The following is a 25,454-nucleotide window of genomic DNA, read 5'->3' as shown; positions in this document are numbered from 1 at the left end:
GCCCGGCCGCCGAGCCCTCATTAGCTGGCCGCGCCGGGCTACTATTGGTCGGAAGAGCTGCCTCTCGAGCGGGACCCAGTCCCGGGGCACTGCGGGCGGATGTTGCTGCGGAGGGCGCGCGGGCTGGCGGGGGCGCGCCGGGGGGTGAGCGGGGTGGGTAAGGGCGAGTCGGGAGGGGGGACTCCGGGGGAGAGGGGAGTGGTGGAAGGGTGCTGGGGAGGGCGGTTGGGGGAGAACAGGGAGTACTGGGGATAGAGGGTGCTGAGGGGGGCCGGGGGGGAGGAATGGGTGGTGTTGGGGATGGGAGGTTGAGGGGGGAGATGGGGACGGGGTGGGGGGCTGAGGGGAGGGGTGGGGGGGGATGGGGATGGGGTGGGGGAACTGGGTGGGAATAGAGGGATGCTGGGATGGGGCAGAGGGGTGCTGCTGGGGCTGTGTGAGCTGCTGGGGAGGTGATGGGGGTAGGGTGGGGGGTACACTGGGAGCTGGGTGCTGTGGGATGGGGGGGGGGGTCCTCTGGCTGGAGGGGAGGTGCAGCAGGCAGGGCTGCCCCCACGTTTCCCCACACACTGGCGTCAGCGTGGGGTCGTGGTTCTCAGGAGCCCCCAGATGGTGCCGGCAGCCGCGGGGGGGTGCTCAGGGAAGGGACCCCATACCCCCACCCCACCATCTCCAGCCTTCGGGAACTTTCGGACACCCCAGCAAAGGCTGGTGGCACCTCGGACTCCCTGGGGAGCGACGGTGGGACAGGCACCCCCCAGGGCGAGAGGGGTCTCCCTTCTGCTGCCCCCCCAATCCCCCCACCACCCACGCACTGCTGTGGGACCGGCTGCCCCAGCTGCGTCTGGGTTGGGTATGTGGAGGAGCTGCTGGAGCAGTACCGGGATGGCGGGGAGCGGGCCTTGGCTGCCGTGGAAGAGCATGTGGAGGATGAGAACATTAAAATGATCCTCAAGATGGAGATCAGGCTGCGCATGGAGAAGCACTGATCCTCCCCAGCACCCAAAAACCAGCGGGTGATACGCCCCCAGGACCCTCTGCTCCAGGCTGGATGGCAGGATCTAGCCTCAGCTTATTTAAAGTATTTATTTGTATGTGTTGAGCTCTGGGGTTGGTCTGAGCACCCCCAGGGACCTGCATGGCATCATGCATGGGATCCTGTGTGTGTTTCAATACAGATGGTGCCAAGGTCATGTCTCGTCTATGGGGGAACCTGCCCTTGGTGACAGGCAGCGGCTCACGCATGTTCTGAGCCCCGGATTTCCCAGCAGCCGGGTCTGCACTCCCCTGGGGCAGAAAATCCCTGCCAAGGGCAGGCTGTTGTGTGTCCCCACACACACCCAACCCTCCCCATGCTGCTGCTCTTGCCTTGTCCTTGTGCTCCCCAGCTTGGATTTTAAGCACCTTCAGCGGCTTGGCTGTGACCTGGTGATTGGGGAGGGCTGGGGCATGGTGCCAGACCCCTCCACACCTGGCTGCTGCAACAGACCCCCCTCCTCACCGGTACCATAAACCTCTTAGGGGCTTCTCCAAATGAAGGGCTTGCAGGGGAGGTGCCTGGGGCTGCTGGCCCCTTCCCCAGGCAGGAGGTACAGGCAGCGTGCAGCCCTGAGCACGTGGGGTCCAGCAGCCTGCCTGCAAGGGCATCAAACTCAGGCTCCAGCACCAAAGTCACAGCCTGCCAGGCTGTTCTTCACAGTGCCTTTTCTTCCTTGGTGGCTTTTGCCTCCACCTTAAAACACCATTAATTTGGTGCAGCACATCCCCGCCTCCATCCTGCTTAGGTGGGCTGGGAGACTCACAGGTTCCTGGCCATCAGAATGCCCCCAGACTCCCTGTTTTCCAGGGGTGGGCTCCCCAAGTTGCCACAAAGCTCTCAAGCAGTGCTCGCTAAGGAAACTCAAGTCAGAGCCAGCGATTAACACCAGGGCCCTGCTCTTTGCCGGAGAAGTAGCTGGTTCTGCCAGCTTCGTAGAAAACATTCCCGGATCCCTGTAATCCTATTTGTTGCAGTCCAACTAATTGTAATTAGTGGCAGGGGCTGAAGTTCAATTAAAGTGTACTGAGATTATTCCTTTTTTTAAATTGCTTTAGTGTTGGGATTAAGGGAAGCTTTGGAGTGATACTGTCCCATGGACGGCAGGGCTGGTGGGCAGGGCGGGCAGGGGCTGCCCAGCTCCTCTTCTGCCAGATTTTGGCCTGATACACCCTCAGCCAGGCAGGGCTTGGGCTGTCCCCCAGGTAAAGTCATCTGCTGTGCCACCAGTAGGGACAAGGCTCAGAGGGCAGCCCTTGTGCCAGGGTAGAGTCTGGCAGCATCTGCAGGCAGGAGTCCTGGCAGCCACAGCCCACACTTTTAGGGCCACACTATGGTCAGCGCCAAGTGCAGGGCGCAGTCCCAGTGGTTTCAGCCATGTGGGCTCTGCTGCTGGTATTTCCTGGCACAGCCTGCCTGTGTTACTGCCTTGCCCTTTTGGGGTCAACCCACAAAGGGTGTTTGGATCCCAGCTCACAAATTCTTGTGGAGAGCTGGTCTGTGGTCCTGGGCAGGCTGGGGGTCCCATCCTTGCCCTGGGATCCACCTCTCGGGAAGTGGGGGGGTTACCCTGGGGGAGATGTCTTGGCAATTTGGTGAAATGAGGCAGGATCCCCCCACAGGTGATTTGCTGCCCATCCTGACACTGTCAGTCCCAGTGGCACTAATCCAGATACCCCCTTCCCACCCCCCACACTGGGAAGGACATCAGATTACCCCTTTGAAAAGAAGGGACATAAATAATCCTATTACCCCAGAGCAGGATAAATCTGCCCTCCCCTAAAAGCCACCCAGAGCGTCTATAGGACGTGCACCAGCAGGAGCGGGACGGAGGGTCTCCTGTGGAGCAGCTCTGGCCTTGGGGACTGCAGCAGCTGCGTAAGTTGGGGGCTCTGCTCCGTGTGTGGGATGGGAACCCAGTCCCGGTGGCACCAGGGCTCCCAGGGCAGGGCGTTGCTTTGGGGCAGGAACTGCTGTTTTCTCCCACTCCTGCAACCTGCAGCTGGGGACAATGTCTCCGGCATCTCCCCTAGCCAGGTCTTATTTTTGCCTGGGGCCTGTGCTTACCCGCTGGGCTCTGTGGCAGGGCCAAACCCCCTCACACCAATGCTGGGGCCATCTCCTGTGCTGCAAAACTCCCATACCTGGCCCATGGCATGGCTGCTGTTCTCAGAGGAGGCACGACCACAGGAGGATGGAGCCCATGTGCTGTCCTCCACTTACCCAGCCACCACGGCTGCCCACATTCCAGCTCAGGTCCCAAGGGGTCTGCAGCCCATGGTGTCCCCAAAACCCATCCCACTGCAAACAAGCCCCAAGGGATGCCTTGCTCCCACACCTGTGGCTGCACAGATGCCAACCCACTGCAGCACACACAGCTCGGTGCAGACCCCAGGTCAAGCCATTGTGGGGGCTCCTGGCAGTGCCAGCAAGGGGCTCCCTGGGTGTCACATCCACGCTGGGGTGGGGGGCAAGGGCTGGAGGAATGGCCCCAAGGGGAGGCAGCAGCTCTGCTGCCCCCAGGGATACCCTTCCTGCCTTTGGTGTAAGGGGATTAGCAGGCTCTGAGCTGGGCTAAGTCAAGGTTGTAGGGAGGGGGCTCTCCTCTGTGGCAGCCTGGAAAGCCAACCAGTGACAGCTGAGGGGCCCTGAGGAAGGACAGGGTGGGAGCAGAGACACAGCATGCTCGTGTGTGGTAGGAGAAGCTGGTGCCCCCCACATCTCCCCTCCATTAGGTGTGAGGAGCCATCCTGTGCCAGCACCGGACCCGCAGGGACAACCACGACCCGGGGCAGGCTGCCAGTCCCAGCACAGCCATGAGCCTGGAGCCCCCCAAGCCAGAGATCAAATCAGCCACGAGGGTGACAGGGGGACCCGCCACCCCCCGGAAGGGACCACCCAAATTCAAGCAGAGGCAGACAAGGCAGTTCAAAAGCAAGCCCCCCAAAAAGGGGGTGCAGGGGTGAGTAGGGTAGAACCCCAGGACCCACAGCAGGGCCCTGGTGGGGGGGGGATGCAGCCTTATGTGCCAGCCTGGGGTGGGTGAGGGCTGGCCAGGGGTCAGGACAGACACGCTCTCTCTCTTTCCTTGCAGGTTCGGCGATGACATCCCAGGCATGGAGGGGCTGGGAACAGGTATGGGGTCCCATCTGCCCCTTTGCAGTGGGTGGGAAGAAGGGCTTGCTGCTGGCACAGCTGCCCATGGCCAGGCTGGGGAGGGTCATGCTGACAGTCTCTCTCCTCTCCCCAGACATCACCGTCATTTGTCCCTGGGAAGCCTTCAGCCACTTGGAGCTGCACGAGCTGGCTCAGTATGGCATCATCTAGGCAGGCTGCAGCCAGCACTGCCTGCCCTGTAGTGCCGCGTAGGTAGAAGCTGCCCCATCCACACAGCGGGGCTTAGCCTGGAGAAATGCTCATTAAAACCCAGAACAAACATGGGAGCCTGGTGTCGTGGTCTGGGGTTGGCAGGAACGTGGATGGAAAGCGTCTGCCTGAGCCACAGGGTGGGATGGACAGGAAATGGATGGGGTTCAGGCTTCTGATGAGGTTTATTTTGGGCCGGATTAGCCCACCCCCAATCCCATGGTGTCCCCCACCCTGGTGGCATCCCAGCACACCCTCAATCCCGCACCTCAACGGGCGTGATGTCTCTAAGCATCTTCAGCGCCATGAGTACACCAGTGGCCTCAACCAGCACCAGCACAGCTGCGCCAGTCATGATGCTGCCTGCCTGGCCACGGAGCCAGGCACTGAGCTGTGCCATACAGCCCCCCAGGTGCACGATGGTGCTGGCTGCCATGTCCCCCAAGCGCAGGGCCCCAAAGGCGCACTGGTCGTTGGCAACAGTGCCATTCTGCCAGGGGTCCAGGCAGCAGGAGGCAGGGACGCTACACGCTTGCACTCCCGGGGCACTGCAGTTGAAATACCTGCAGGGACAGACAAGAAGAGCTGCCAGATCCACGCACCTCCCCAGTGCAGGGACAGGTCTCCCTGCTGCACCCCCCAGCACCCCAACTCACGGGTTAGTCTCCCAGTCGCGGTAGGAGCCAAGACCGCAGCACTGCAGGCTCCGCTGCATCTCATCCACCAGGAACCGCAGGTCGGGCTCCTCCTGGTAGCGCAGGAGGCAGAGAAGCAGGGCGTCCCGCAGGGCATCCCGCAGCCGGTGCCGCGCCGCCAGCAGCAGCAGCCCCCCCAGCACCTCCAGCCCCACAAAGGCGAGCACGGCCCCAACAAAGAAGCGCAACAGGCAGGGGCTGGAGCGAAGAGCGCCCAGGCAGCCAGCCAGGGAGACCGTGCTGGCCCCCAGCCCCACCAGCAGGAAAAGCAGCATGGGGTCGGAGCCCAGCAAGGCCAGATGCTCCCCCCCAAGGAAGCCCTTGGCCAGTAGCCCCCACACCCCCACAGCTAGGGCCAGCAGACCCAGCAGGAAGAAGAGGAGGTTCCAGAGAAAGGCCAGGTACCGCACACACTGGCTGAACGTGCCCGGTGTGGGGAGGAAGAGGCACCATGCTCCAGGGTCCTGCTCGGCTGTGGGAAGGTCCACGTCCCCAGCCAGTGAACCATCATCATCATCGGAGGAAGAGTAGGGCAGCTCCACCAGCTTGGATGCCTGTATGGACAGGCGAGCTGCTCACAGCCGGTTGGGCAGCCCCAGCAGACCCCCAGAAATGCCCCCCCCCCTTAGCCTGTGTAGTCCCCACCCCACAGCCTGAGGCTGTCACAGGGTTCCGGAGCCACCATGCACCCCCTTTGCAGGGTACCCCACATCCACCCCCCATGCTGTAACCATGCCCGCCACAGAGACCCCTGGGGTCTGAGTAGACGAGGAACATGTAGTTGCTCTCCCAGAGACCCTGCCCCTAACAGGGACCCCCAGATTCACCCCTATGGAGACCCGCAGGGATGTGGGTGCTGCAGGCTGCATCATGGAGCCAGCACCCTAGCATGCAGTGGTCAGGCGATATGGGGTACCAGGGGAGGAGCGGGGGCTGGGGGTCCCACAGGACCCCAGTGTTACCTGGGGCAGCAGCCGGGTGCTCTCCCCGCTGCCAGCTGCCCTACGGGGCCGGGAGAGCCATGCTGTGCTCAGCGCCATCCTGCTCGCAGCCTGGTGCTGGGGCCCAAGCAATCACACTCCCATCATGTGAGGGGCCTGTGGCTGGAGCTTAAATAGGGCGGCGGCTCCCGGGCGCACAGCTGGGCCCACAGCTGGACCTGCTCCAGCCCAGCCCGCTGCCCCGTTAGCAGGGTAGGCAATGAGGGCACAGTGGGATGCATGGGGGTTCGGGGTAAGTGGGGGGGACAGCCCCCAGTAGAACCCACGTTCCGCCACCGGGCCGATGGGAGCCTCCCCGAGCCCCGTGTAGGGGGCACCGAGGGGTCCCACGCCCGCGGCGGGCACATCGGGGATGGGCCTGGTTGTGGACGGAACGAAGTGGCGCCCTCGGCGGTGGCGAGGGGGACGACTGTGTCAGTTGCACCGAGGCACTATGGGGGACACTGTGTCAGTAGCACTGAGGCAGCGCGGGAGGGGGGGCGATTGTGGCGGGTGCACCGCCCTGCTCCGCCCGACCTAGGAACCTTCGCGCGGCGGAACGCGGGTGGCGGGGTGCGGGACCCGGGAGGCAGCGGCGCAGACGGCGGGCCGGGCCCGGGAGGCGGCGGGCCGGAGCGGGCCGGGCCGGGCACGGCGGAGCGGAGTGGGGCGGAGAGGGCCGCACCGGAGCCGAGCGGGCCGCAGCGGGCCGGGCCGGTAGCTGGGCGGCGCGGCGAGCCCCGGTCCCTGGCGGGCAGCGCCATGGCGGAGACGATCGTGAGTGGGGCCGGGGGGAGGGGCGATGAGGCAGCAGATTCCTGCGGGGCGGCGGGACCGGGCCGCGCTCACCGGCCCCCGGCAGGGCCGCACCGGGCCCCGCCGCAGCCTCAGGGACGGGGCATCCCTCCGGGAGCCGGCCGGGAGCGCAGCACCCCCGGGGTCGGCCGGGGCTGGCGGTGTCCGAGCCGGGCACCGCTCCCGTGGACGGATTCCCCGTGTTCTTGCCCCAGGGAGGTGCCCCCCTCGGACCATGTGGGGTTTGGGACCGTGACCCCACTCAGCCCCGGGCGGGGATGTCTCAGGGGAAGGTGCCCGGTCTTGGCCGGGGAAGGAGCTCGTCGGTACCGTGAAGGTCTCCCGCTCCCGTCAGGCCGGGCTGGCAAGTTGGGAGAGTGTAAAGGGGCTCCTGCGAGGTAACGCCGGGGCGCCGGCAGCCTCCCCTGTCCTCCCGTGTCCTCCAGTGTCCCTCCTTTCAGCACACACGGTGCCATCCTGACCGCGGCTCAGCCTTACAGATCAGCAGGTGAACGTGCTCTTTGGAGCACCCTGAGTCACGTCTCTGCTCCCCGGCAGCACGAGGACTTGGGCGCTTACATTTACCGTTTCCCTGCCAGTATGTGAAGACTTGTCCCTGGTCTTTTCCCCCCCAAACTGCTGGTTTTTCTCCATCTCTTACTTGAGGTTGCAGCAAAACTGCTATTTAGTGTTGCACGGGGACAGCCTGAGCCTTGTGGCTCTTCTCCTCGTCTGTTCGTTAGTGATGGAAGTTGCAGGTCGGTAATGTGGGTTGAAGCATAATGACCATCATGGTGTTAATGGGCAGGGGCCCATTAACACCAGTTAGGCCAGTGTTTCTGTGTAGGCGCCGAATAAATCACTCCCGTGGAGGCTCTGATTCACCCTCCTTCTGAAAGTTTAATTCCATGTCTGAGGTCAGAGCTTTCACAAAAAAAAAGCAGCGTTAGCATTTTTCTCGGTGCCAGCTTCTTGCCGTGCCTCGTGCATTAGGGTAATTCATCCTGTGGCATGCAAACATCGGTCTGGTGCTGCCTTGCCATAAGCAAATTACTTCCTTGTGCATTTGCACTCCCTTTCAAAGAGCAGCGTTAAAAGTAGGAGGGAGGAGCTGTGGGGTTGGTCTGGGCTGTGTGTGGCACTTCAGCATGGCTTCGCAGGCTGCGAGCAGAGGGTGAGCTCTGTATCCCCATCACTAACTTGGGCTGTCCTCTTAACCCCGCAGATAATCCGTGTGCAGTCGCCAGAAGGAGTGAAGCGCATCACGGCCACGAAGCGAGAAACGGTGGCAACGTTCCTCAAGAAGGTACCCGGAGGCTCTGCTGCGCCTTCCCTGCTGGCCTGCGGGACGAGGCAGGGCTGCCGCGGCTCAGCCTGCGCAGCAGCTCTCTCTCGTGGGAGATACGCACTTCACCTCGCTGGGTAAACGTGCTGACGACAGCGAGGATCAGCAGCCTGGTGGAAAACGGCGTTTTTATTGGTGTAGCCAAACCAGTTTTCTCATTGCTGTTCCAGAGGGAAAATAACAAAATTAAAGAAGAAACTTACTCAGCTTTCCAGTTGGAGTTTCCAGGGGTGGGAGCTTTGCTGAGGGAGGACAACATTTTTAGTGTTCTCCCAAAGAAGTAGCAGCTGGGGAAGCAGAGGCTGACAACGGCATGGGAAAGCTGTTTGATAGTCAAAGCCTGCTGCAAGGGACTGGCCTCTTTAGGCGAGATCCAGCTGAAACTCAGCTGCTTGATTTGCGCTTTGAATATCATTTGAATGTGCTTTGCATGCCACTGGTTTTCCAGTGTGGTTTTGGAGAGAGCAAGGAAGGAATTAAGACGAGATCATAAGGCGGTGTGAGAGCCTCCGGGGTCTCCTGGGAAACTGGGATGAGGAGAACACACTGAGTGTTGGAGCTGTCAGCTTTGGAGTTGGCTGTAGCTCGTTCTTTGGTCTGATACAACTGCTAAATGTTTAAAGTTTGCTATTTAAGAGTGAGCAGTTCTCAATTTCTTTCTGTCCTGGAACTCTGCTGTAACCTGGAACCCTCAGATTAGGATTTCTTTGCTTCATAAGAGAAGTACTTTGTGTTCCTGTGCCTGAAGGGCCATTCTTTTAGTCAGCTAGGTTTCCTTTCCCCCTTGAGGGGGAAGGGGGGCAGACTGAAACCTGCTGCTGTTTGTGAGTCATTTTCTTTGTTCGAAGCTTGGGCGCAGACCATGACAGCAATCCCCACCTGACCAAGTGAAAATCCTGATGGGTTTCAGGACTGGGTCAGCGACACCCGCTGCAGTCTCTGAACACTTACCCAAGGAAAAAAAAAATTGCTTTCAAAATCTCTGGAACCCGTGCAAAGCTAGCTGCTCGGTTTCCAGGGTTCATATTACCCGAGGCAGTGTGGAACAATCGTGCTTGTAACCACTTGCCATCGGAACAAAAGCATCGGCACTCACTAAAGTTGCCTGTTGATCTGGGGAAAACTAAATCCTCTTGATGAGTTGAATACAGGAAATGTTTGGGTTTCTTTCCTGATATAGGGTTTATTTGAATGAGAAAAGTTGCAAATTCTGCCACGTAAGTTCTGTGCATATTAATAGCTGTGGATTTTAACACTGAACTGTTAATCCCTGTGGTGGATTTCGTATTTAGCTAGGCAGCTGTAAGTAAAGAGGCATCAGATCACTTCTCCTATGCTAGCAGTTAACTGAGATCTCCTCCTTGACAACTCCAGAGAAGCTGCGAAAGAAGTGTGCAAGAACACACCTTCCAGAGTGATAAGGGCCTCGACAATCTTCTCTGTCGTTTGTAGCAGGTCCTAGGTAAGAGTATGAAAAAAGTGAGCTCTCAGGTGCGTTCAGGTTAGAATCAAATTAGGAACTAACTCGAGCCTTTTGTTAATGTATTGTGGAATTTGTCTCCCCCCAAAAACTGGTGAATTCTGGCCTGATGAGCTAACGCTTAACTCTGGCAGGTGTTACACGGGAGACGAACCGTTTGAAAGTCATGCTTCCATTCAGACGGCAGGTCACTTGCTGCTACAAATCGCAGCAAAGCTGACAGTGGAGAAACCGCTTTCCATAGCTTTGCTCATGCGACAGGTCTGTTTGTGGCTTGTTTGATTTGTCCTGTGTGCAGTCACTGTCTCTGAGCCCTACCAAAGCCACAGGGAGATGTACTTAATAAAAATAAAGGCTATTAACTTAAGAATTTAGGAGAAAACTTGTCATCTAGAGAAACTTTTAATGCCACTTTTAAATTGCTGATGATTTTAAGTGGCCAAATGTGAAAATTGCTATTGCTGTGAAGAAGCATTGGACTGATTAAGAGTAAAGCAGCCTCAAACTGAACTGGTGAGAGGATGAGCAGGGGAAAAACCTGCCTGGGGACTGAGAGATAGTTATTGCAAGGGTAAGTTCCATCAGGAGAAAAGAGGCAAATGGAGAAAATCGGAAAGGAGAACAGCAGAAAGAGCCTGAGTGAAACTCATGTAGCAACTGGTAGGCAAGAGTAGAGCTGAGGGCAAAAGCTCCTCAGAGGTGAAGATCTGGACTGAGTAATTCCGGTCATAGGAAAATGAGAGTGGCTTGGCTGGTGCCTGCTGGCAAGGCTGGAGCGAGAGAGCTGGGATAATGGAGAAGATAGTTTCCCCCCCTCTAGTCACGACAGTGGTTGCCTGGATTTAGATAAAATACTGCATTTGTCCTGTGTGAGAGACACGTTCTGTTTAAGTCGCTTTTTTAAATAGATCGCTTGTGTTACTAAGCGTTTCTATTTTTCTCAGTTATCCTGCGCTCTCCAGAAATGCGGATGAATTCAGCTAAAGTTTTGCAATAGAAGTTCCCTGGACTTAGCACTTGCTCTGAGCAGCTTTCAGCACCTGACCGGGGGTGTGAGGTATCTTAAACCTTGTCATTCTTCTCTCTCTCTCAGGTTGCAAAAGAATTTGGTTTCAGGAATAATGGGTTTTCTGTCTACACCAATAGAAACAGGACAGGAGAGATCACAGCATCACAAAACAAATCCCTCAACTTACTGAAAATCAAGTGAGTCCTGACAGAGAGCGCTGTGGGTGGGGGGGGGCTTTGTACACCAGGGTGCCTCTTCTCTGAGCTTGCCTGAACTCTTCCCTCCAAACTGGACCACAGCTGGCGAAGTCATGTTACAGCAGTCCTAAGCTGTCACTCACCAACTGCTTGAAGGGGCAAGCTCGATTGACGTGCTGAAATGGGGGTGATCAAACTAAGTGTGAGGCTGTGGCAGCCATTTCCTAGGTCACTTCTTGTGTTGCATTTGCTCATTGTGGTGTAAGGCAGCCACAGGCCTCCTGTTTGCTCTTTTACAGCCTGCAGCAAGCTCCCTCATCCCTGCTTTCGTTCACGCTATCCTTTTTTTTTTTTTTTTGGCATCAGTGCCAGAGTCTGATAGTCCCCTGTGCAGAAGCCAGGGTTCCTGCCTTCTGTAGGCAGGCGCCTGGGGAGATCAGAGGTGCCAAATGGTACGATCGCTTCGTGTTTGGTTGGGAATGTCTTCATTCTGTTCAAGTCAAGAATAATGTTAAACTGGTTAAAACCACAAGAGCTGTTACCACAGCGTGCAGCTTGTCACTTGAATGTGTCAGCTCTGGCAGCTGCCTTGGGAAGGCCATGGCTTGACATGCACAGGATCCGCACTAGTCCTTTTCCCTGCTGGAGCTGTTGCTTCTCTCTATAGATTCCTTTCACCTTTTTCTTCATCTTTTTCCCTCAGTCTTGTCTCCTGATGAAAAGATTTGCATTTGTTCTGCAAATGACCAAAGCAGCAGAAAGAGGTGGCTAATGGAATGGCTTCGGACTGCCACGTTTGCTAGTGTCTGTAGTTTGTTATAAATTACATGCTCCTCCATGGTCTGGGAGGTTTGCTACTAAAGGTGTATAAACATTAATCTGGTTTGTAACATGCCCTGAACCAAGCACAGGCGTTTCCTACGCTGTATGGGTGCAAAGGAGCCAATTCTTCCAGGCGGTCGCAGTGACGGTCTGGTGTAGATCAGTTGTCAGTGAGAGGGAATGGTGGAGAGAGTGGACTGTGAGCCTTTCCACCTGTGTGAGAGCATGTGTGTGTTATTGCCTGGTTCCCACCCCAACATAGCTGGAAGTAAAGCCCGTGCTCAGCTGATACCCCCGTATTGTTTTTGCACACCTATAGGCATGGCGATATGCTGTTTCTCTACCCCTCGAGCCCGGCTGGCTCTTCCTCAGAGACTATGGACACCTCTGTCTCCCAAGGCTTGCGGCCTGTGGGGGCTCCCCAGGTGGTGGAAGATGAGATTGACCAGTATCTGATCAAACAGGATGGGAAGATTTACCGAAATCGAGACCAGCAGCTGTAAGTATGGGTGGACTTCGTTTCTGCCGATGCATCTGTGCCTCACCAGAGCCTGTAACATCTTGTCTGAAAACAGCAGCCAGGAAGCGTGCTATGGGAACTGCCCTCTGAGCGACTGCTCTACCCCTCTCTGCCTTTGAAACGTTCACAAGGGAAAACAGCCTTTGCCATTGTCCTGGAGGGTTAAATGGAGCTCTGGTGAGCGGAGGAAGGAAGCAGATACCAAAATCCCAGGGTCTTTGCCAGGAAGGACTCATTCAGAACATCTATTGTTCTGATCAAGGTGGCCCCTGCTATGGGACTTGTGATCGTATATTTTGTGCTCTTAAAGCATTTGGAGGTCTCGAGATTAAAAGGAATACTTTGAATTCTTCCCTGGGATGTCCTGGCAGCCGGAGCTGTGTAGAAATACTAGGTTATGCTCCGTGTGTGGCTTATTGCTTAATAAGCAGGGTCCTGCCGTCTGCAGTAGCTTCTGTTCTCTGTGGCCTCAATATGTAGCTCCCCGTTGTTTGGGTCCTGAGGTGATGGGCCTGCGGGGTGGCAGGGCCAGGTCTCCATCTCGCAGGAGAGGTGCGGACAGGGAAATGTGCTTTCAGCCAGAGCTGCTGCCTCAGCATCCCCCAGCCAGCAGCGGGTGAGCATCAAGGTCGGATTTGTTTTCTAAATCACAGGCAGCTCCTCTGTCAGAGTAGAGACCTGAGCTCTGTCGCCTTTTCTGGCTGCCATGTAGTCTCTAGGATGTCCTGAGCAGGAGCACTTCTGTGTCTTCAGATCCAGCCACTCATTATAAAGGAAAAACAAAGAAGTGAAGGGAAAACTTCTAACCTTTATGTGAAACCAGGGAGTCCATTTTGCTCGCAGAAATGCAACGAAGTCTAACTTTGCCAAAGCTCTTCGCTGCAAGAGGCTTAGGTAAACAAAGCAGCTGGTACTTTTTGTAAGAGTAGTAATACAATGGTGACTTAATACCACCATAAATCTACACTGATGCAGCTAAAATGTCCTCTGTCTGGGTGGTTGTTCTTTATTGCTCGTCATTAACAATGTCCCAGTTGGGTCCTGGCCTGATGTCTGTGCTGGATGTGGGCTTGAGGCTGACCCCTCTGCAAAGTCACTTCTGAAAGGGCTTGAGTGAAAATTTTAAAGGCAACCAGGAATTCTTTCTAAAACCGAGTAGCTTGTCCTTCCCCATTGTGTTGTCTTCCGTATGGTTTATCTTTAGTGCTGCAGCAGCAAGGAAGTTTGGAGAGATGTAGCCTTTATATGGAAAATCCTATCTAACCTTTTCAGGCTGATGATAGATGAGGGAAATGTCACATTATTAAAACAATAAAGGCAAACCCCACCACTCCGTGGCAAAAACATTGTCTTTAACTTGACCACATTTTTCAAAAGAATAAATGAAGGTATTGTCCTTAGCAGGGAGCCAAAGCACAGCGGTGGATATTTACGATAAAAAGAGTGTGTCTGGGCTTGTTCCTGTATTTGTGAGTGCATATCAATCTAAACACGAAGGGATGCTGGCGGTCGGCTGAGTGCATTAGCAGCCTTTAGTGGTCCTTTATGTACATTATCTGCCACAATACTTTGTTAAAAGCGATGCTGCAACTGGATCCCATCCATTTCATCTTTACAAGAGCCAACATCCTTGCTCCTCTCTAGAGGCTTTCCTTTGAAAACTAGCACTGACCTAGTGCTGGGGCAGAGGTGTGGGGGGTGTTTTTTGCTGTTCTGGGTTTTTTTTAAAGCAGTTGCCTCAAAAGGAGATGTTTTCCCCTCTGTTTTGTAACTTCACCCAGCAGGTCTTTATCTGTCCAATAAACACATGCTCCCTTGTTTGTTCCAGACCATCCTCTAGTGACTGATAAAGGATGAATGTTTTGGTTGTCTCTTTGTTAAAAGCACGCAGACCAGCCCTGTGACGTAGATTTAAAATTCTTTGAATTGAAATGCAACCTCAGCGCGGGGTTGTAAAACTTGAGAAGCTGTGATCTGACATTGGTTCACGTGGCCATTTGGAGAGCAGAGCAGTTTGCCACTGGCACAGACCTTAGAAGGGTTTGATCTTGACCTGGGACTCTCAGGTTTAACCTGAAGCTGTTGCTGCCTCTTTATGTGAAATTATCTTGTGGTGACCCCTCTGTAATACTCCCTAGTGGGTGGAGAGTTGCTCAGGGCCATGTGATTGCACAGATCTTCCACATCAAAACTGTCAGTCTAGGGCAACTTTTACAGTCCGGCTTTTCCATTATTACATAAGATTTAATGCTACTTCTCTTTCTCTTTGCATAGGTGTCGCCATGGCCCCTTGGGTAAATGTGTGCACTGTGTACCGCTGGAGGTAAGAGCCCCAAGAAGGAGCTCTAGAAAGTCACACGAAAGCATGTCCTCTTGGATTTGGTTTCTTCTCGTAGGAATGCTTTTCCTCAGAGCACTGCCCACGCAGAGGTGGCAGCTCTGGGTCCGAATCCTGCTGTGTGCTGTCAAAGGTGGCGGCTCGATTCCAGGATTGCTAAAGCTCTAGGCCTTTGTGACCCTGGGTTTATTCCAGTTAATGCTCTGGTTTTCTGCAGTAATGGGTTTAACAGAAAGTGCTTTAGAAAAGCTCCAATTTTCCTCCCTCTTTACTCTTGCCTGGATCTTCTTGTTTCATCCCCTCTCTTGTGGATCCCAGTACTTCCCAGTTTACCCATGTATTACTGAGGTTGAAGGCAGCTTTAGTAACGCCTACAAATGTGCTTAAGCTGTATAATTTATGGCATGAAGCAGTGATCCCTCAAAAGTCGCTGCGAGCCAGCATGGCTGTTCCCCCGCTTCCCTGCTGTGTGCTCTGGAAGTTCTTTGGCCTTGTTTGAGCAGCTGGGCTTTTTGTTTGTCATTAGATATTGAAAGGAAAAAGCATTTTGCCTTTGAGGCTCGTTCTGATTTGTGGAGCCAATCTGTTATAAAAGTAGGAGGCGATAATAAAACTGGCTGTTGTAAAGCCCCACTGTTTCTATCACAGTAGTAGCTGCCTTGAAAATCAGCCTAAATTTTCTTGATTGTTTCCACATTGAGAGTGAGTGGGGTTGACTCTAGAACATCCATTTGTTTAGTGATCAGTGTATTATCAGACAGGTGTCTGACCTGGCTTTTCTTTGTGTGGTGTTTTTGGCAGCCTTTTGATGAGGATTATTTAAACCATCTGGAACCTCCTGTGAAGCATATGTCCTTCCATGCCTACATCAGGAAGCTGACCGGAGGGGCAGACAAGTAAGAAAATCTCTGTGTTTAGGGGAATCTGTTGTAGCTTCTTTTTTAAAATACAAATGAAAGTACAGACAGATCTCACCAGAGTAGCGTTGGATACAACTGTTGAATGGCAAACTGAGGAGAAAAGAATACATTTTAAAAAAAAAGAAGAAAAAACTAAAAAGACAGCAGGGAATAAAATAGTCGGGTGGGTTTTGGTTTTTTTTTCTCCCCTGTGGCAATGTAATTGCTTCCAGGAAACACTACTGCTGGGGGGAGAAGGCCAGATGGAAGCAAAGAGGTTCCCTAATTATACCAAGCTCCGAGCCTGGGTCTCAAACATCATCGAGAGGCACTGAGACTGTGGTGGACATGGGGAGCTTTTATTCACCGATGGCTTTTCTCACCTACAAATGTGAACAGGACAGAAAGATGAGCCTAACATTCCTCAGGGCATGATTCTGCTCTGTCCCGTGCTCCATGTGTTCTTAGTGAAACCCTTTCTTGTCATGGTGCCATGGTTCACCACCTGGTAACTGGAAAATAAGGCATCGTGCCCTGTGATGGGGTGGGGGATGCTGTGATGACACAGGGCAGATTAAGTGCTGAGCAGAGAGGAAGTGCTGAAAGTAGTATTTATTTCTTTATGCCTTGCTGTGACACACATGTTCAGCAATGGATTTAAAGTCCCCTTCAGTGATGTCAGGGGAGCCACTGTGTTCTGAATAGTTCCTTTAAATAAGTTATGCAGAGGTGTAACCTTCTCCCTCCTGTTCCTAAATGCCATTGGGATTTTTTTAATGTCTTTGTGAGTTGCAGCTCCAGTCCATAATACTTTCATTTGAAGGGAAGTTCCCTTTGCAGGAAGCCTGTGCACATGAAGGGAGCTCTAATTTGCCCTGGCGATATAATCTATTACTTCCCACGTGCTGCATAAATTATTTAAGCAGGGTCCTGTGAGCTTTCTGTCTCTGCTCTTGCTCGAATATCTGCTTAGGACCTGAGTCAGGGACCATATGTCAGCCTCTTGACCTCCCTCACTAAGCGGGCAGCAAAGGTTACTTGGGGACCACAGGAGCGGAGCATCCCCTGGTGGGAGTTTGCAGGGCACTTTGGGATCCTCTGAAGATGCAAAGCAGTGGTGCCACCGTGTCTCCTCTGCCCTGCTTCCTCTCTGATATTTCTATCCGCTTGCTTTTTTTGAGACCCAAAAGCATTTACTGTGGTAACAGCAGCCTGCTCTTTCCCTTCTTGCAGGGGGAAATTTGTTGCCCTGGAAAACATCAGTTGTAAGATCAAATCGGGCTGTGAAGGGCACCCTCCTTGGCCAGAAGGCATTTGCACAAAGTGTCAGCCAAGTGCCATCACTCTCAATAGACAGGTGAGACAGACCTCGCAGGAGCCCTTGTGCTTAAAGCTGAGAAGGGACTTGACTTTTATTTTTGGAGAGGTGACTTCAAGAACAGCCAATTTGGAGCAAGAAGCTTTTGTGTATTGGCAGTTGTTGGGGAAATGGCTGTTAAGGTCTTCAGTCCTTGCAGAAAAGGACTCCAAAATGTATCTGGTTCAGCAGTTTCCTCTTGATGTGGAGGATGCCTGAGCTGGCACCGCTAGCAATGAATCTCCACTCTTTTTCCTCATGGGATCCAAAAGGCCACCCACTGTTTCTTCTTGTTTCCTTTTAAATTTCACTATCTTTTTTTAGTTGCTAAGTCTCTTGGGATAAGGGCCCTAGTAAAGAAGCCAAGCTAATGGGGTGCTGGGGGTGCTTAGCGCTTCCCCTCAGTCCAGCCCATGGTGAGTTCTGCTTGCTGGGCAGGGGAGTGGTGCTGAAGGCAGCAGAGGGGAGAGGGAGGCAGCCAGCTAGCTTTCCCTGTCCCTGCTCTGGCAGGATTCAGCTGCAAGGGGTGGTGTGTGTCCTAGGCAGCTGGGAAGGTATCGGCAATAGGCAAACTAAACAGACCTAGCTGAGGATGGCCTGACGCTTGAACTTTGTCAAACAGAAATACAGGCATGTTGACAACATCATGTTTGAGAACCACACAATTGCAGATCGCTTCCTAGACTTCTGGCGGAAGACAGGAAACCAACATCTTGGGTATCTGTATGGCCGGTACACAGAGCACAAAGACATCCCTCTGGGGATCCGGGCGGAGGTTGCTGCCATCTATGAACCCCCACAGGTAAAAGCTGGGTGCCGTGGTGTCAGTGTCGACTCGTAAAGATAATCAGGGAACATGGAAACACTTTTTTGTTTGGGAAACCTCATGCAGTATTTTCGACTGCAGCTCCATAAGGGAAACGGTCCCATGAAAAAGATGTTGTGATTTATGTCTTTGTTATTGCCACTGAAAGAATTTTAAAACTCAGATTTGCTTTTTGTTATTTTTACACTTTCTTTTACATCACTCTTTGCTCAGATGATTTAAAGCTAGGGTGACTGTAACGGTAGATTTGACAAAAATGAAGTCCTCTGCCTTGATCAAGAGGCCGAGGATGAGATCTGATGCCTCAGAGCAGCCGGGAGTCCCCACTAGATGGTGCACGGCGCCGCACTCGGCACCGCCAAGTCCTCCGGGAGGCTGCGACCAGAGCGGGTCCTGCCGAGCCTGGCCTCCCGCGGAACCCAAAAGCCAAATTCAGTGTCAGAGAGCTGAAAACAGAGGCGGCAAATACAAAAAGCCACTCTGCCCACAACACAAGGCTCAGCTTGAAGTTTGAGTTTCCCTACTGCTGATCAAAGTCACTTTTCTAAGTGCAGACACTATGTATACAAACATATCGTGGTGGGTCATATGTTTTCTTCCTCTTGATTTCTGCACCGTTGCTAGAGTAAAATGCAACAGACTTGTCAGTGGGAAAGAAATGGATCTTTGGGACTCTACGTGAGAGAGCAGAACTGGAAGACTTTTATAAGTCCTTTCCTTTCTTTCCAATATGAATAGAGCCATGCCTGCTATTGTTTCAATATCTCTGTTAAGCCCCTGGTTTGGAAGTTCATATGCTTCTAGTTGTGCATGGTAAAAGCAAGGAAGCTTTTGCTTTCCTGGCAAGCAGTCTCTGCTGTGCGTCTTGGCACAGCATCTCCCCACACGAGAAAGCTTGCCTCTGAAACGCACCCAGATGGAGCCATGTTTTCCAGAGTGTGGGGGGAAGGCCTGGGCGTGGGCTCATGGATTTACTGGATTTCTGCCTCTCTGCTGCTCGAAGATTCAAACAAACAAAACTGCGGTACAAAACTGGCAGGTTGAACGCAGAGCTTTGGAAAAAATTATATAATCGCCTGCCTTTTCCAAAGTGCTCGGAAACAGCGATGGCCTGTTTGTAAATGCCAAGTCTTTCATTCATAAACCCTGACATAGTGTGCAAACTTAGCTGAAGAGCTCTGACAGGAGGAGGTCTGTGGGGTGAAACCGGTTGGAGGTAATGCTGAAGGGGAAACCCAGACCTCTGCTTCCATCCTCCGCTGTGCTTCTGATAACAGCTAAGTGTACTGTGGGTTTTCCTGATCTCTCTTACTAGCGAGTTTTTCTTTGCTGCAGATCGGTACACAGAACAGCCTGGAGATCCTGGAAGATCCAAAAGCTGAGGTTGTGGATGAGATCGCTGCAAAGCTTGGACTGAGAAAGGTTAGGATGTTGTCAGATCTCACGTGTCTTTGGCAATGAAGAAAGTCATCGGCAGTTTTCTTCAGCTCCACGGGGTTATTCCAGACTGTTTGGGCACATCTGAAATCTACCTTAAGTGTCCGTAGCTCTTGTGCTTTTAGGTAGGAAAAAACCAAAACAAGAGCATTTTCCTGAGCACAGGCATCTCGCAGGGCTGTGCAGCTGAAGTCAGCAGTCTTCTGTCATGAATGACATCAAAGGGAGTAGCAAAGAAGCAGAACACGATTTTCCCTTTATTTCTCCTGAGATAGGAGCCATTCCTGGTAGCACCTCCCCGGTGAGTGCTAATTTGGCACAGATGTAGCTGGAGCTGCCTTCTGAGTTTGTTCTTCCTTTTGACAGAATCCGTGCTCTACTTCCAGGAGCAGAGGCTCCTGCTTGCTTTATATTCTTCTCTGTGGGGTCCTGTCTCTTGGTGCTGCTCAGGCAGGCTGCAGCGAGTTAATCTGTATGTTGGTTTAGAGGTGCAGGTCCCCCAGCAGCTGAGTCTCAGTCCTCTGTTCCCCTCGTGCCTGCAGCCTGTCAGTCGTCCGTTCAGGACGTATGGGTGTTGGAATCCACTGGTTTGCTGACATCCCTCAAGCCTGTACTGATATTTTCCGGTTTGGGGCATCATTTGGTATCACGTGAATGCCAGGAATGAGATGTACACAAACAAGATTTGACTTGCTAAAGAAAACACAAATCAGAAAAGGCTCAGTGCAGTAGACTATAAACATCTGTGGTGAGGTCTTTTGTTCTCTGAAGATAAGATCTTTAGCCTTTTGCCAGTGTCTGAAGCAAAGCTTCTGTGCGTGTTATTTATTTCCATGCTTTTCCTCTGTTTCTCACAGCAGATATTTTTAATCAATATAACTTAACATGTAACTTACTGCTCGTTGCAGATTTTTGTCTGTCTGGGCTCTGCTAGGAATCTGAATCAGCAGTTCTTCCTCTGAAGGGTTAACGCTGTGGGAGCTGGTCACGAGGGGGCTGAGCAGAGCTGTTTTTAGCACATGTGTGTAGAAGGGTTCACGCAGCGGTGTGTGTGTACACATCTATACTCCTATGTGCAAACAATGCAGAAAGCAGGAATGTGTTCTTTGGATCGGAGCAGACTCCGATTTGGAATGAATCATACTCCAGTGGGAATGTATGAGCTTTATCTTAACTAGTGACTGCGAGCTTCAAAATGAGATCATGTGAGCTGCTTTGTCATCTGCTGGCACTCCCAACGCTGCTTTGCTCTGAATGCTCAATAGGAAATGCTTTTTGCTGTGGGTGGGAGGAGGTAGCGGCTGAGAGGCCTCTTGCAGCCTCCAGATCTTTCCATGAAAAAATATTCCATAGTGAAACATAAAGCTGCAGGTGCCCCCAGCCAGCCAGCTGGCATGCTGCTCCTGGAAATCGGATTCAAATGAGCCCGGCACAGCTGGGAGAGCCATTTCCTTCAGGCAGCATACAGCAGGGCCGTGCGAGGAGCCAAGAACATCTTGTCCTGCTAGGAGAAAATGTATAGGCTCTCTTCTGGTTCGGGTTTTTGGTTTTTTTTTTCCTTTCCTTTTTTTCTTAAAGCAACTTTCTCCATAACACTTCTTTGTAGGTTGGCTGGATATTTACTGATCTGGTCTCTGAAGACACACGGAAAGGGACTGTTCGATACAGCAGAAACAAGGTGAGATTCAAGTGTGCAGCTAATTAACAGCTGCTGGTACTGAGGGTCTGTGTAAGCGCATAAACGCAGGCTGTGCCAAGCAGAGTGCTGAGCCAGGGCAGCACTGGGCTGGAGGTGACGCTGGGACTGGAATTCTTGTGAAATGGGGTTTTTCAGAAGCTTCTGAAGGAAAAGGAGCTTGAGCTCGAAGAGGACTGTTAGGGATTGGAAGCTCTTTGGATAGCATGCAAAGCTGCCTGCAATCCTTCACGCATTCTGCTTTAAGAAAATAGTGCTCGTGGCTTAAAAAAATTTAGTGGAGTGGAAGGAATGGGGTGTGAGGTGTAAACTCGGTGAGCAAAAGTGACTCAGTCAGAAGATGTTCCTATGGGCTGGCTTCGTGAGATATACGTGGCTGAAACTTTGACCTTCTCAGTTTCCTGTAATTCTAAAACCAATGATATCCATATTTGGAAAATGAAACCCCGTTTTAAAAAAAAATAAATAAAAGAAGGTGTGTAAAGATGGGTGGAACTAGAAGTGGGACAGTCCTTCGGGCGAGAGCCAGGCTCAGGGCTGGAGAGCTGACATGTCGCATTCTTTTCCCAGTCTCTGCAGCAACTTTCTACGAAAGCATGTTTTACTAGGGTGTTGGTAGCTTTCTTTGGCTGCAGACCAGGGAAGTAGGTCTAGGCTACATCACGTTGTCCTTTTCATTGACATTTCTGCTCTTCCCTCAGGACACGTATTATCTAAGTGCAGAAGAGTGCATCACAGCTGGAAACTTTCAGAACCAGCAGCCCAACATCTGTCGCCTTTCTCCAGATGGTCATTTTGGATCCAAGTTTGTCACAGTTGTGGCTACAGGTATAAACTGGCCTCAGCTTGCCCCGGCTTTCTGGGTTACACATGAATTATCTCTTGTTAATAGAAGAAGAATATGCAGCTCTGCCAGAAGTCAGACATCCTGGTCCCCATCTGTCCTATTTAACAAGGGGTTTGCCTTGCTCTGTCAAGTAAAATATTTTTTTTGTTCTTTGTGCTGTCTTCTCTACAATTATTTACTCTGTCCCCTGCAGGAAACTTAATTGAGGCTCAGACCTGGAGCATCCACCTTTCTGATCCAGAAAGCATTCTTTGCCTGCAGCCAGGGGAATATCTGTTGCTTGCTTTTCTGTTTGGAATCTTTAAGCTCCAAATTCTGTTGCCGGAAAGCGGCAGTGCAGGACCATGGCAATCTGGATCCTGAAAGTTACTCTGGCTGGTTCACCATAAAGGAGGGACCTTTATCTCCCCTGTGTCATTGCCAGGGAAGCCCTTACATAGGATGCTGTGCTCTTCTGTGCATGGAAAGGTTTTTTGTTTGCCTGAATAAAACAGAGAAGCCTGCAAAATGCTTTGCTTTTTCACCTCTGATTTTAGCCATTTTCACAGCAAGTCTCCAGAGGCGCTGCGGAATAGTCCGCACTGCCCGGGCTGCGAGGGGAGATGTTGGCGTGCGCTGGGAGAGTTGTAGCGTTAGAAGTTCAATCTGCTGTTCTCCACGGGATGACACATGTATTCATTTAAAATTTCCCTGGACCAGATACGCTGGGTTCTGGGTCTATTTAACACAATGAAAAAACCGCATGACTTCCAAATAGCATCCAATATAAAAACTGAAAGTGTGATATTATATTGCCTCCTCTGAGCCCAGGTTTTGTAAGTGTTCCTGGAGCCTTTTTCAGTGAAAATGCTCTCTTTCAGCTAACAGGCCCGTGCAGTCAGACAGCTGCCCGTACATTCCAGACTGCCAAATACATCCATCTTTCATTAAAGATAGATGTGTATCTCCTTCTTTTTTTATTTATTTATATTTTTTAAACAAGGTGTTTTACTGAGAAAATGATGGCTAGCTTTGTTCAGGTCTTCCCCGTGTCTTGGTCTATGTTTAATTTCTAGGAGTGTTTGTTCTGGAGCAGTGAGTCATTGAGGTTAGAGATCAAAGGGTAGAAAACGAATATTTCCTCTTTTCTGTTCCAGATAATTTCATTCTCTTCTGTTAAATCAGCCCATCAGGTTTCTATTTAAACACTTGATTCCTTCCTTTTGTGCTGTATAAATATATTTGGATAGTTTGCATCAACTTTGCCTTTAAATCCTCTACATGGATTAATTCCTATCCCCTCCTGAATTCCTAGGTTTGGAAACAGAAACGTTTTCCTACCATCTGTCTGTATCTTCTCTTTCCAGTTGTATTCTAATGACATATGACCTGATGTTGCTTACATTATCCAAATTAAAGCGCCAAGCATGTGATCTATCAGTGAGCCAGGGTCTTAATTTCCACTTTCCATGTCAGATTTCCACCAAGCCATCCATTACAGGCTGAGAAAACACTTTTTCTTCTTATGCCTGACATTATTAGGTGACCAATCCTGAATCTGCAGCTCATGGTTCCTTGGAAATGAAACAGGCTCACAGGTGCTGTGTGCCTGGTTTTTGTTTTGAGAGAGAAGGAGATACCCACAGGGTAGCGGGAGGGTGGTGCTATCAGGAGCCTTCAGAAAGGGCAGCTTTGCCTCCTTTAAGCTCCTGGCAAAGCACTCTTGCTGTTGCTCCAGGGGTCTGTCCTGTTGGGCTATCTGTAAAAATGTGTGTTACTAAATAAATGTAGAGCTTAGAGGGGATTCTTGCCTAGAAGTACTTCCCATGCAGCAGCACCAGTGGTTTCATCTCACCATTCTTCACTGTTAGCCAGACTGTCATGTTTAATGTTGTGCCTCTCTGAGTTACCCTGGGCAAATCACTCTCGTGTGGGATTTTTAACTAGCCTCTTCTCTTCCAGGTGGTCCCGACAACCAGGTCCACTTTGAGGGGTACCAGGTCTCAAATCAGTGCATGGCGCTGGTTCGAGATGAGTGTTTGCTGCCCTGCCGAGATGCACCGGAGCTGGGCTATGCCAAGGAGTCCAGCAGTGAGCAGTATGTGCCTGATGTGTTCTATAAGGTAAGGGCTGTGTGCCTGTGGGTGGGGGGAGCTGCAAAAACGGCTCTGCCGTGTGTCTGGAAATCAGTATGGCCAGCACAGGAAAGGATGTCTTTGAGGTCTGAACTATTTTCAGTAGTAACCGTTCACCACATGTCTGCAAATTAATTGCATAAGCTCCATTTCCCCCTCGTAAACGTGCTGTTATGGTTTCCAGTGCAGCAGTAGCCATTGGCTATCCAGCTTCTAAATGAGGTCTGCAGTCATCCACCGAGAGCCCATAGCAAGTGCTCTGAATTCACCTCCTCTTCCGTATTTGTTGGCAGTATTTGCATTGCTTCTCTGTTGATTTTAATCCCCAGCTGAGTTCAGCTTCCTCCACTGCATAGCCATATGATGTGTGCTAGCACAAATGGTGCGGTGAAAGCGGTGGGTTCCTTACGCGATGCCAGGGATTCGCTCGTGTATGACACACTTACAGGCACCAACTGGGCGGCAGATGGGACAAAACATAGTGTAGTTCATGCAGCAAGAGGAGAGACAACCCTGTGCGTGCTTCTCTGCAAGGAAAGGAAGGCAAAAAGGCTTTCAGAGTAAGGGCGGGACTGGAGCGTGCCCCTGGCTGTCCTCTCTGGTACTGGGGTTACTGCCTGTGCCCAGCTGCTGTTCTTGGGTCAGACAGTAAAAGCAAGTCCTGAGGAGCAGTGGGGGATACGTGCATCCAGAGCGGATCCAAAATACTCTTACTGAAGTGTCACGCAAGAGCACTGCTGGTAACCTGTCTGCTGCTGGTTTTGGTACAGTTTGTTAGTGATGAATGGACTGTCATTATTCCCTTGACAGCTCTTTCTGGAGATCTTCAGCCCCCCTGCATCTGCAGGGCTGAGTTAGAAACTTGGGGACAGGATCTCTGCGGAGGCTAATAGCACTGTTTCTCAAACTTGTGTATGTTGGTGCCCCGTGAGCAAGGACAGAGGAATTAATTAATGGCACTGCTTGCCAACTAATTAGCCATCCATCACCCAAGTTAGTTATCTCATTCTTGTCTGTGTCTGATATTCACAGCCCGCTCAGCCCAGAGCACTCCTGCTGCCTGTATTAAAGCTGTCTGTTATGGAGCATAGGATAAGGAAAGCTGCCTTCCTTTGGGACGACTGAAATGAGCGTATTGTGCACCAGTAACAGAAATGGAGCTGGTCAGGATGCTCTTGTATGCCCTGGCCTGGTGAATTAGCCCATGAGACTCTGTCTTCCCCCTTAATGCTGAACTGCTGGCTTGTCTTGATACCACCTGAAAATGAGGAAGAACTCTTGGCTAAATTCAGTGCTTGAGAGGAATGGTGGATGGAATCCGTGCTTTTTTCCTTAGCATGCAGCCAGCTTGCCCTTAAGAGCTGATAAGCCAGGTCCGATTTAGATACAGCGAAGCTCAATTGTGCAAGGGTTGGCCCTGAATGTGAAGATGAGATCATCTCCTGGCGTGCTGCAGTCCTGCTCCAGAGGAGCCCGTGCTGTGCCACAGTCAGGGTGCAGCCTTGCAGGAGGTCCCATAGGTCTGTGTCCCACATGTGGGCCACCCTGGGTGTTTGGAGTAGAAGGAAGCCAGTGGGTGTTCCCAGAAGGTCTCCTCTCCCATTCGTAATCTGAAGCAGGGAGATAAACAAAATGCTAACTGATGGCTCCAGCCTTCTGTGGAAATTTCCATGAACCACTGATTCACTGGGTCGG

At 52.1% G+C, this 25,454-nt stretch overlaps 3 protein-coding genes across 3 annotated transcripts in view; 2 read left to right on the top strand and 1 right to left on the bottom strand.

Annotated features, from left to right (window-relative positions):
* The first annotated feature begins 76 nt into the window (after positions 1-76).
* Positions 77-4,468, top strand: PDE6G (phosphodiesterase 6G). The gene is made up of 5 exons (XM_075111171.1): positions 77-144; positions 2,794-2,914; positions 3,772-3,998; positions 4,131-4,171; positions 4,287-4,468. Exons 3-5 carry the CDS (start codon positions 3,853-3,855, stop codon positions 4,361-4,363), a joined length of 264 nt encoding a protein of 87 aa, XP_074967272.1. The 5' UTR covers positions 77-144; positions 2,794-2,914; positions 3,772-3,852; the 3' UTR covers positions 4,364-4,468.
* A 102-nt stretch (positions 4,469-4,570) lies between these two features.
* On the bottom strand, positions 4,571-6,203 carry TSPAN10 (tetraspanin 10). Its single transcript, XM_075111605.1, has 3 exons — positions 6,060-6,203; positions 5,059-5,651; positions 4,571-4,965 (listed from the first exon to the last, which is right to left on the bottom strand). The coding sequence occupies exons 1-3, from the start codon at positions 6,135-6,137 to the stop codon at positions 4,659-4,661; spliced, it is 978 nt and encodes a 325-aa protein (XP_074967706.1). The 5' UTR covers positions 6,138-6,203; the 3' UTR covers positions 4,571-4,658.
* Positions 6,204-6,639: 436 nt separating this feature from the next.
* The window catches only part of NPLOC4 (NPL4 homolog, ubiquitin recognition factor), a 30,744-nt gene continuing 11,929 nt past the window's right edge, over positions 6,640-25,454 (top strand). The window contains exons 1-12 of the mRNA XM_075111601.1: positions 6,640-6,854; positions 8,098-8,178; positions 10,791-10,903; positions 12,045-12,224; positions 14,520-14,568; positions 15,385-15,479; positions 16,716-16,839; positions 17,462-17,641; positions 19,001-19,087; positions 20,709-20,780; positions 21,500-21,626; positions 23,587-23,747. Of these exons, the coding sequence (XP_074967702.1) occupies positions 6,840-6,854; positions 8,098-8,178; positions 10,791-10,903; positions 12,045-12,224; positions 14,520-14,568; positions 15,385-15,479; positions 16,716-16,839; positions 17,462-17,641; positions 19,001-19,087; positions 20,709-20,780; positions 21,500-21,626; positions 23,587-23,747 (1,284 nt within the window). The 5' untranslated portion in view covers positions 6,640-6,839. The remainder of the gene's footprint in view (positions 6,855-8,097; positions 8,179-10,790; positions 10,904-12,044; positions 12,225-14,519; positions 14,569-15,384; positions 15,480-16,715; positions 16,840-17,461; positions 17,642-19,000; positions 19,088-20,708; positions 20,781-21,499; positions 21,627-23,586; positions 23,748-25,454) is intronic.

This window comes from Phalacrocorax aristotelis, chromosome 16 (assembly GCF_949628215.1).
Source record: "Phalacrocorax aristotelis chromosome 16, bGulAri2.1, whole genome shotgun sequence".
NCBI classification, from domain to species: domain Eukaryota; kingdom Metazoa; phylum Chordata; class Aves; order Suliformes; family Phalacrocoracidae; genus Phalacrocorax; species Phalacrocorax aristotelis.
The sequence above is the reverse complement of the archived record's forward strand: the minus strand, read 5'-3'. Positions and strand labels throughout refer to the sequence as shown.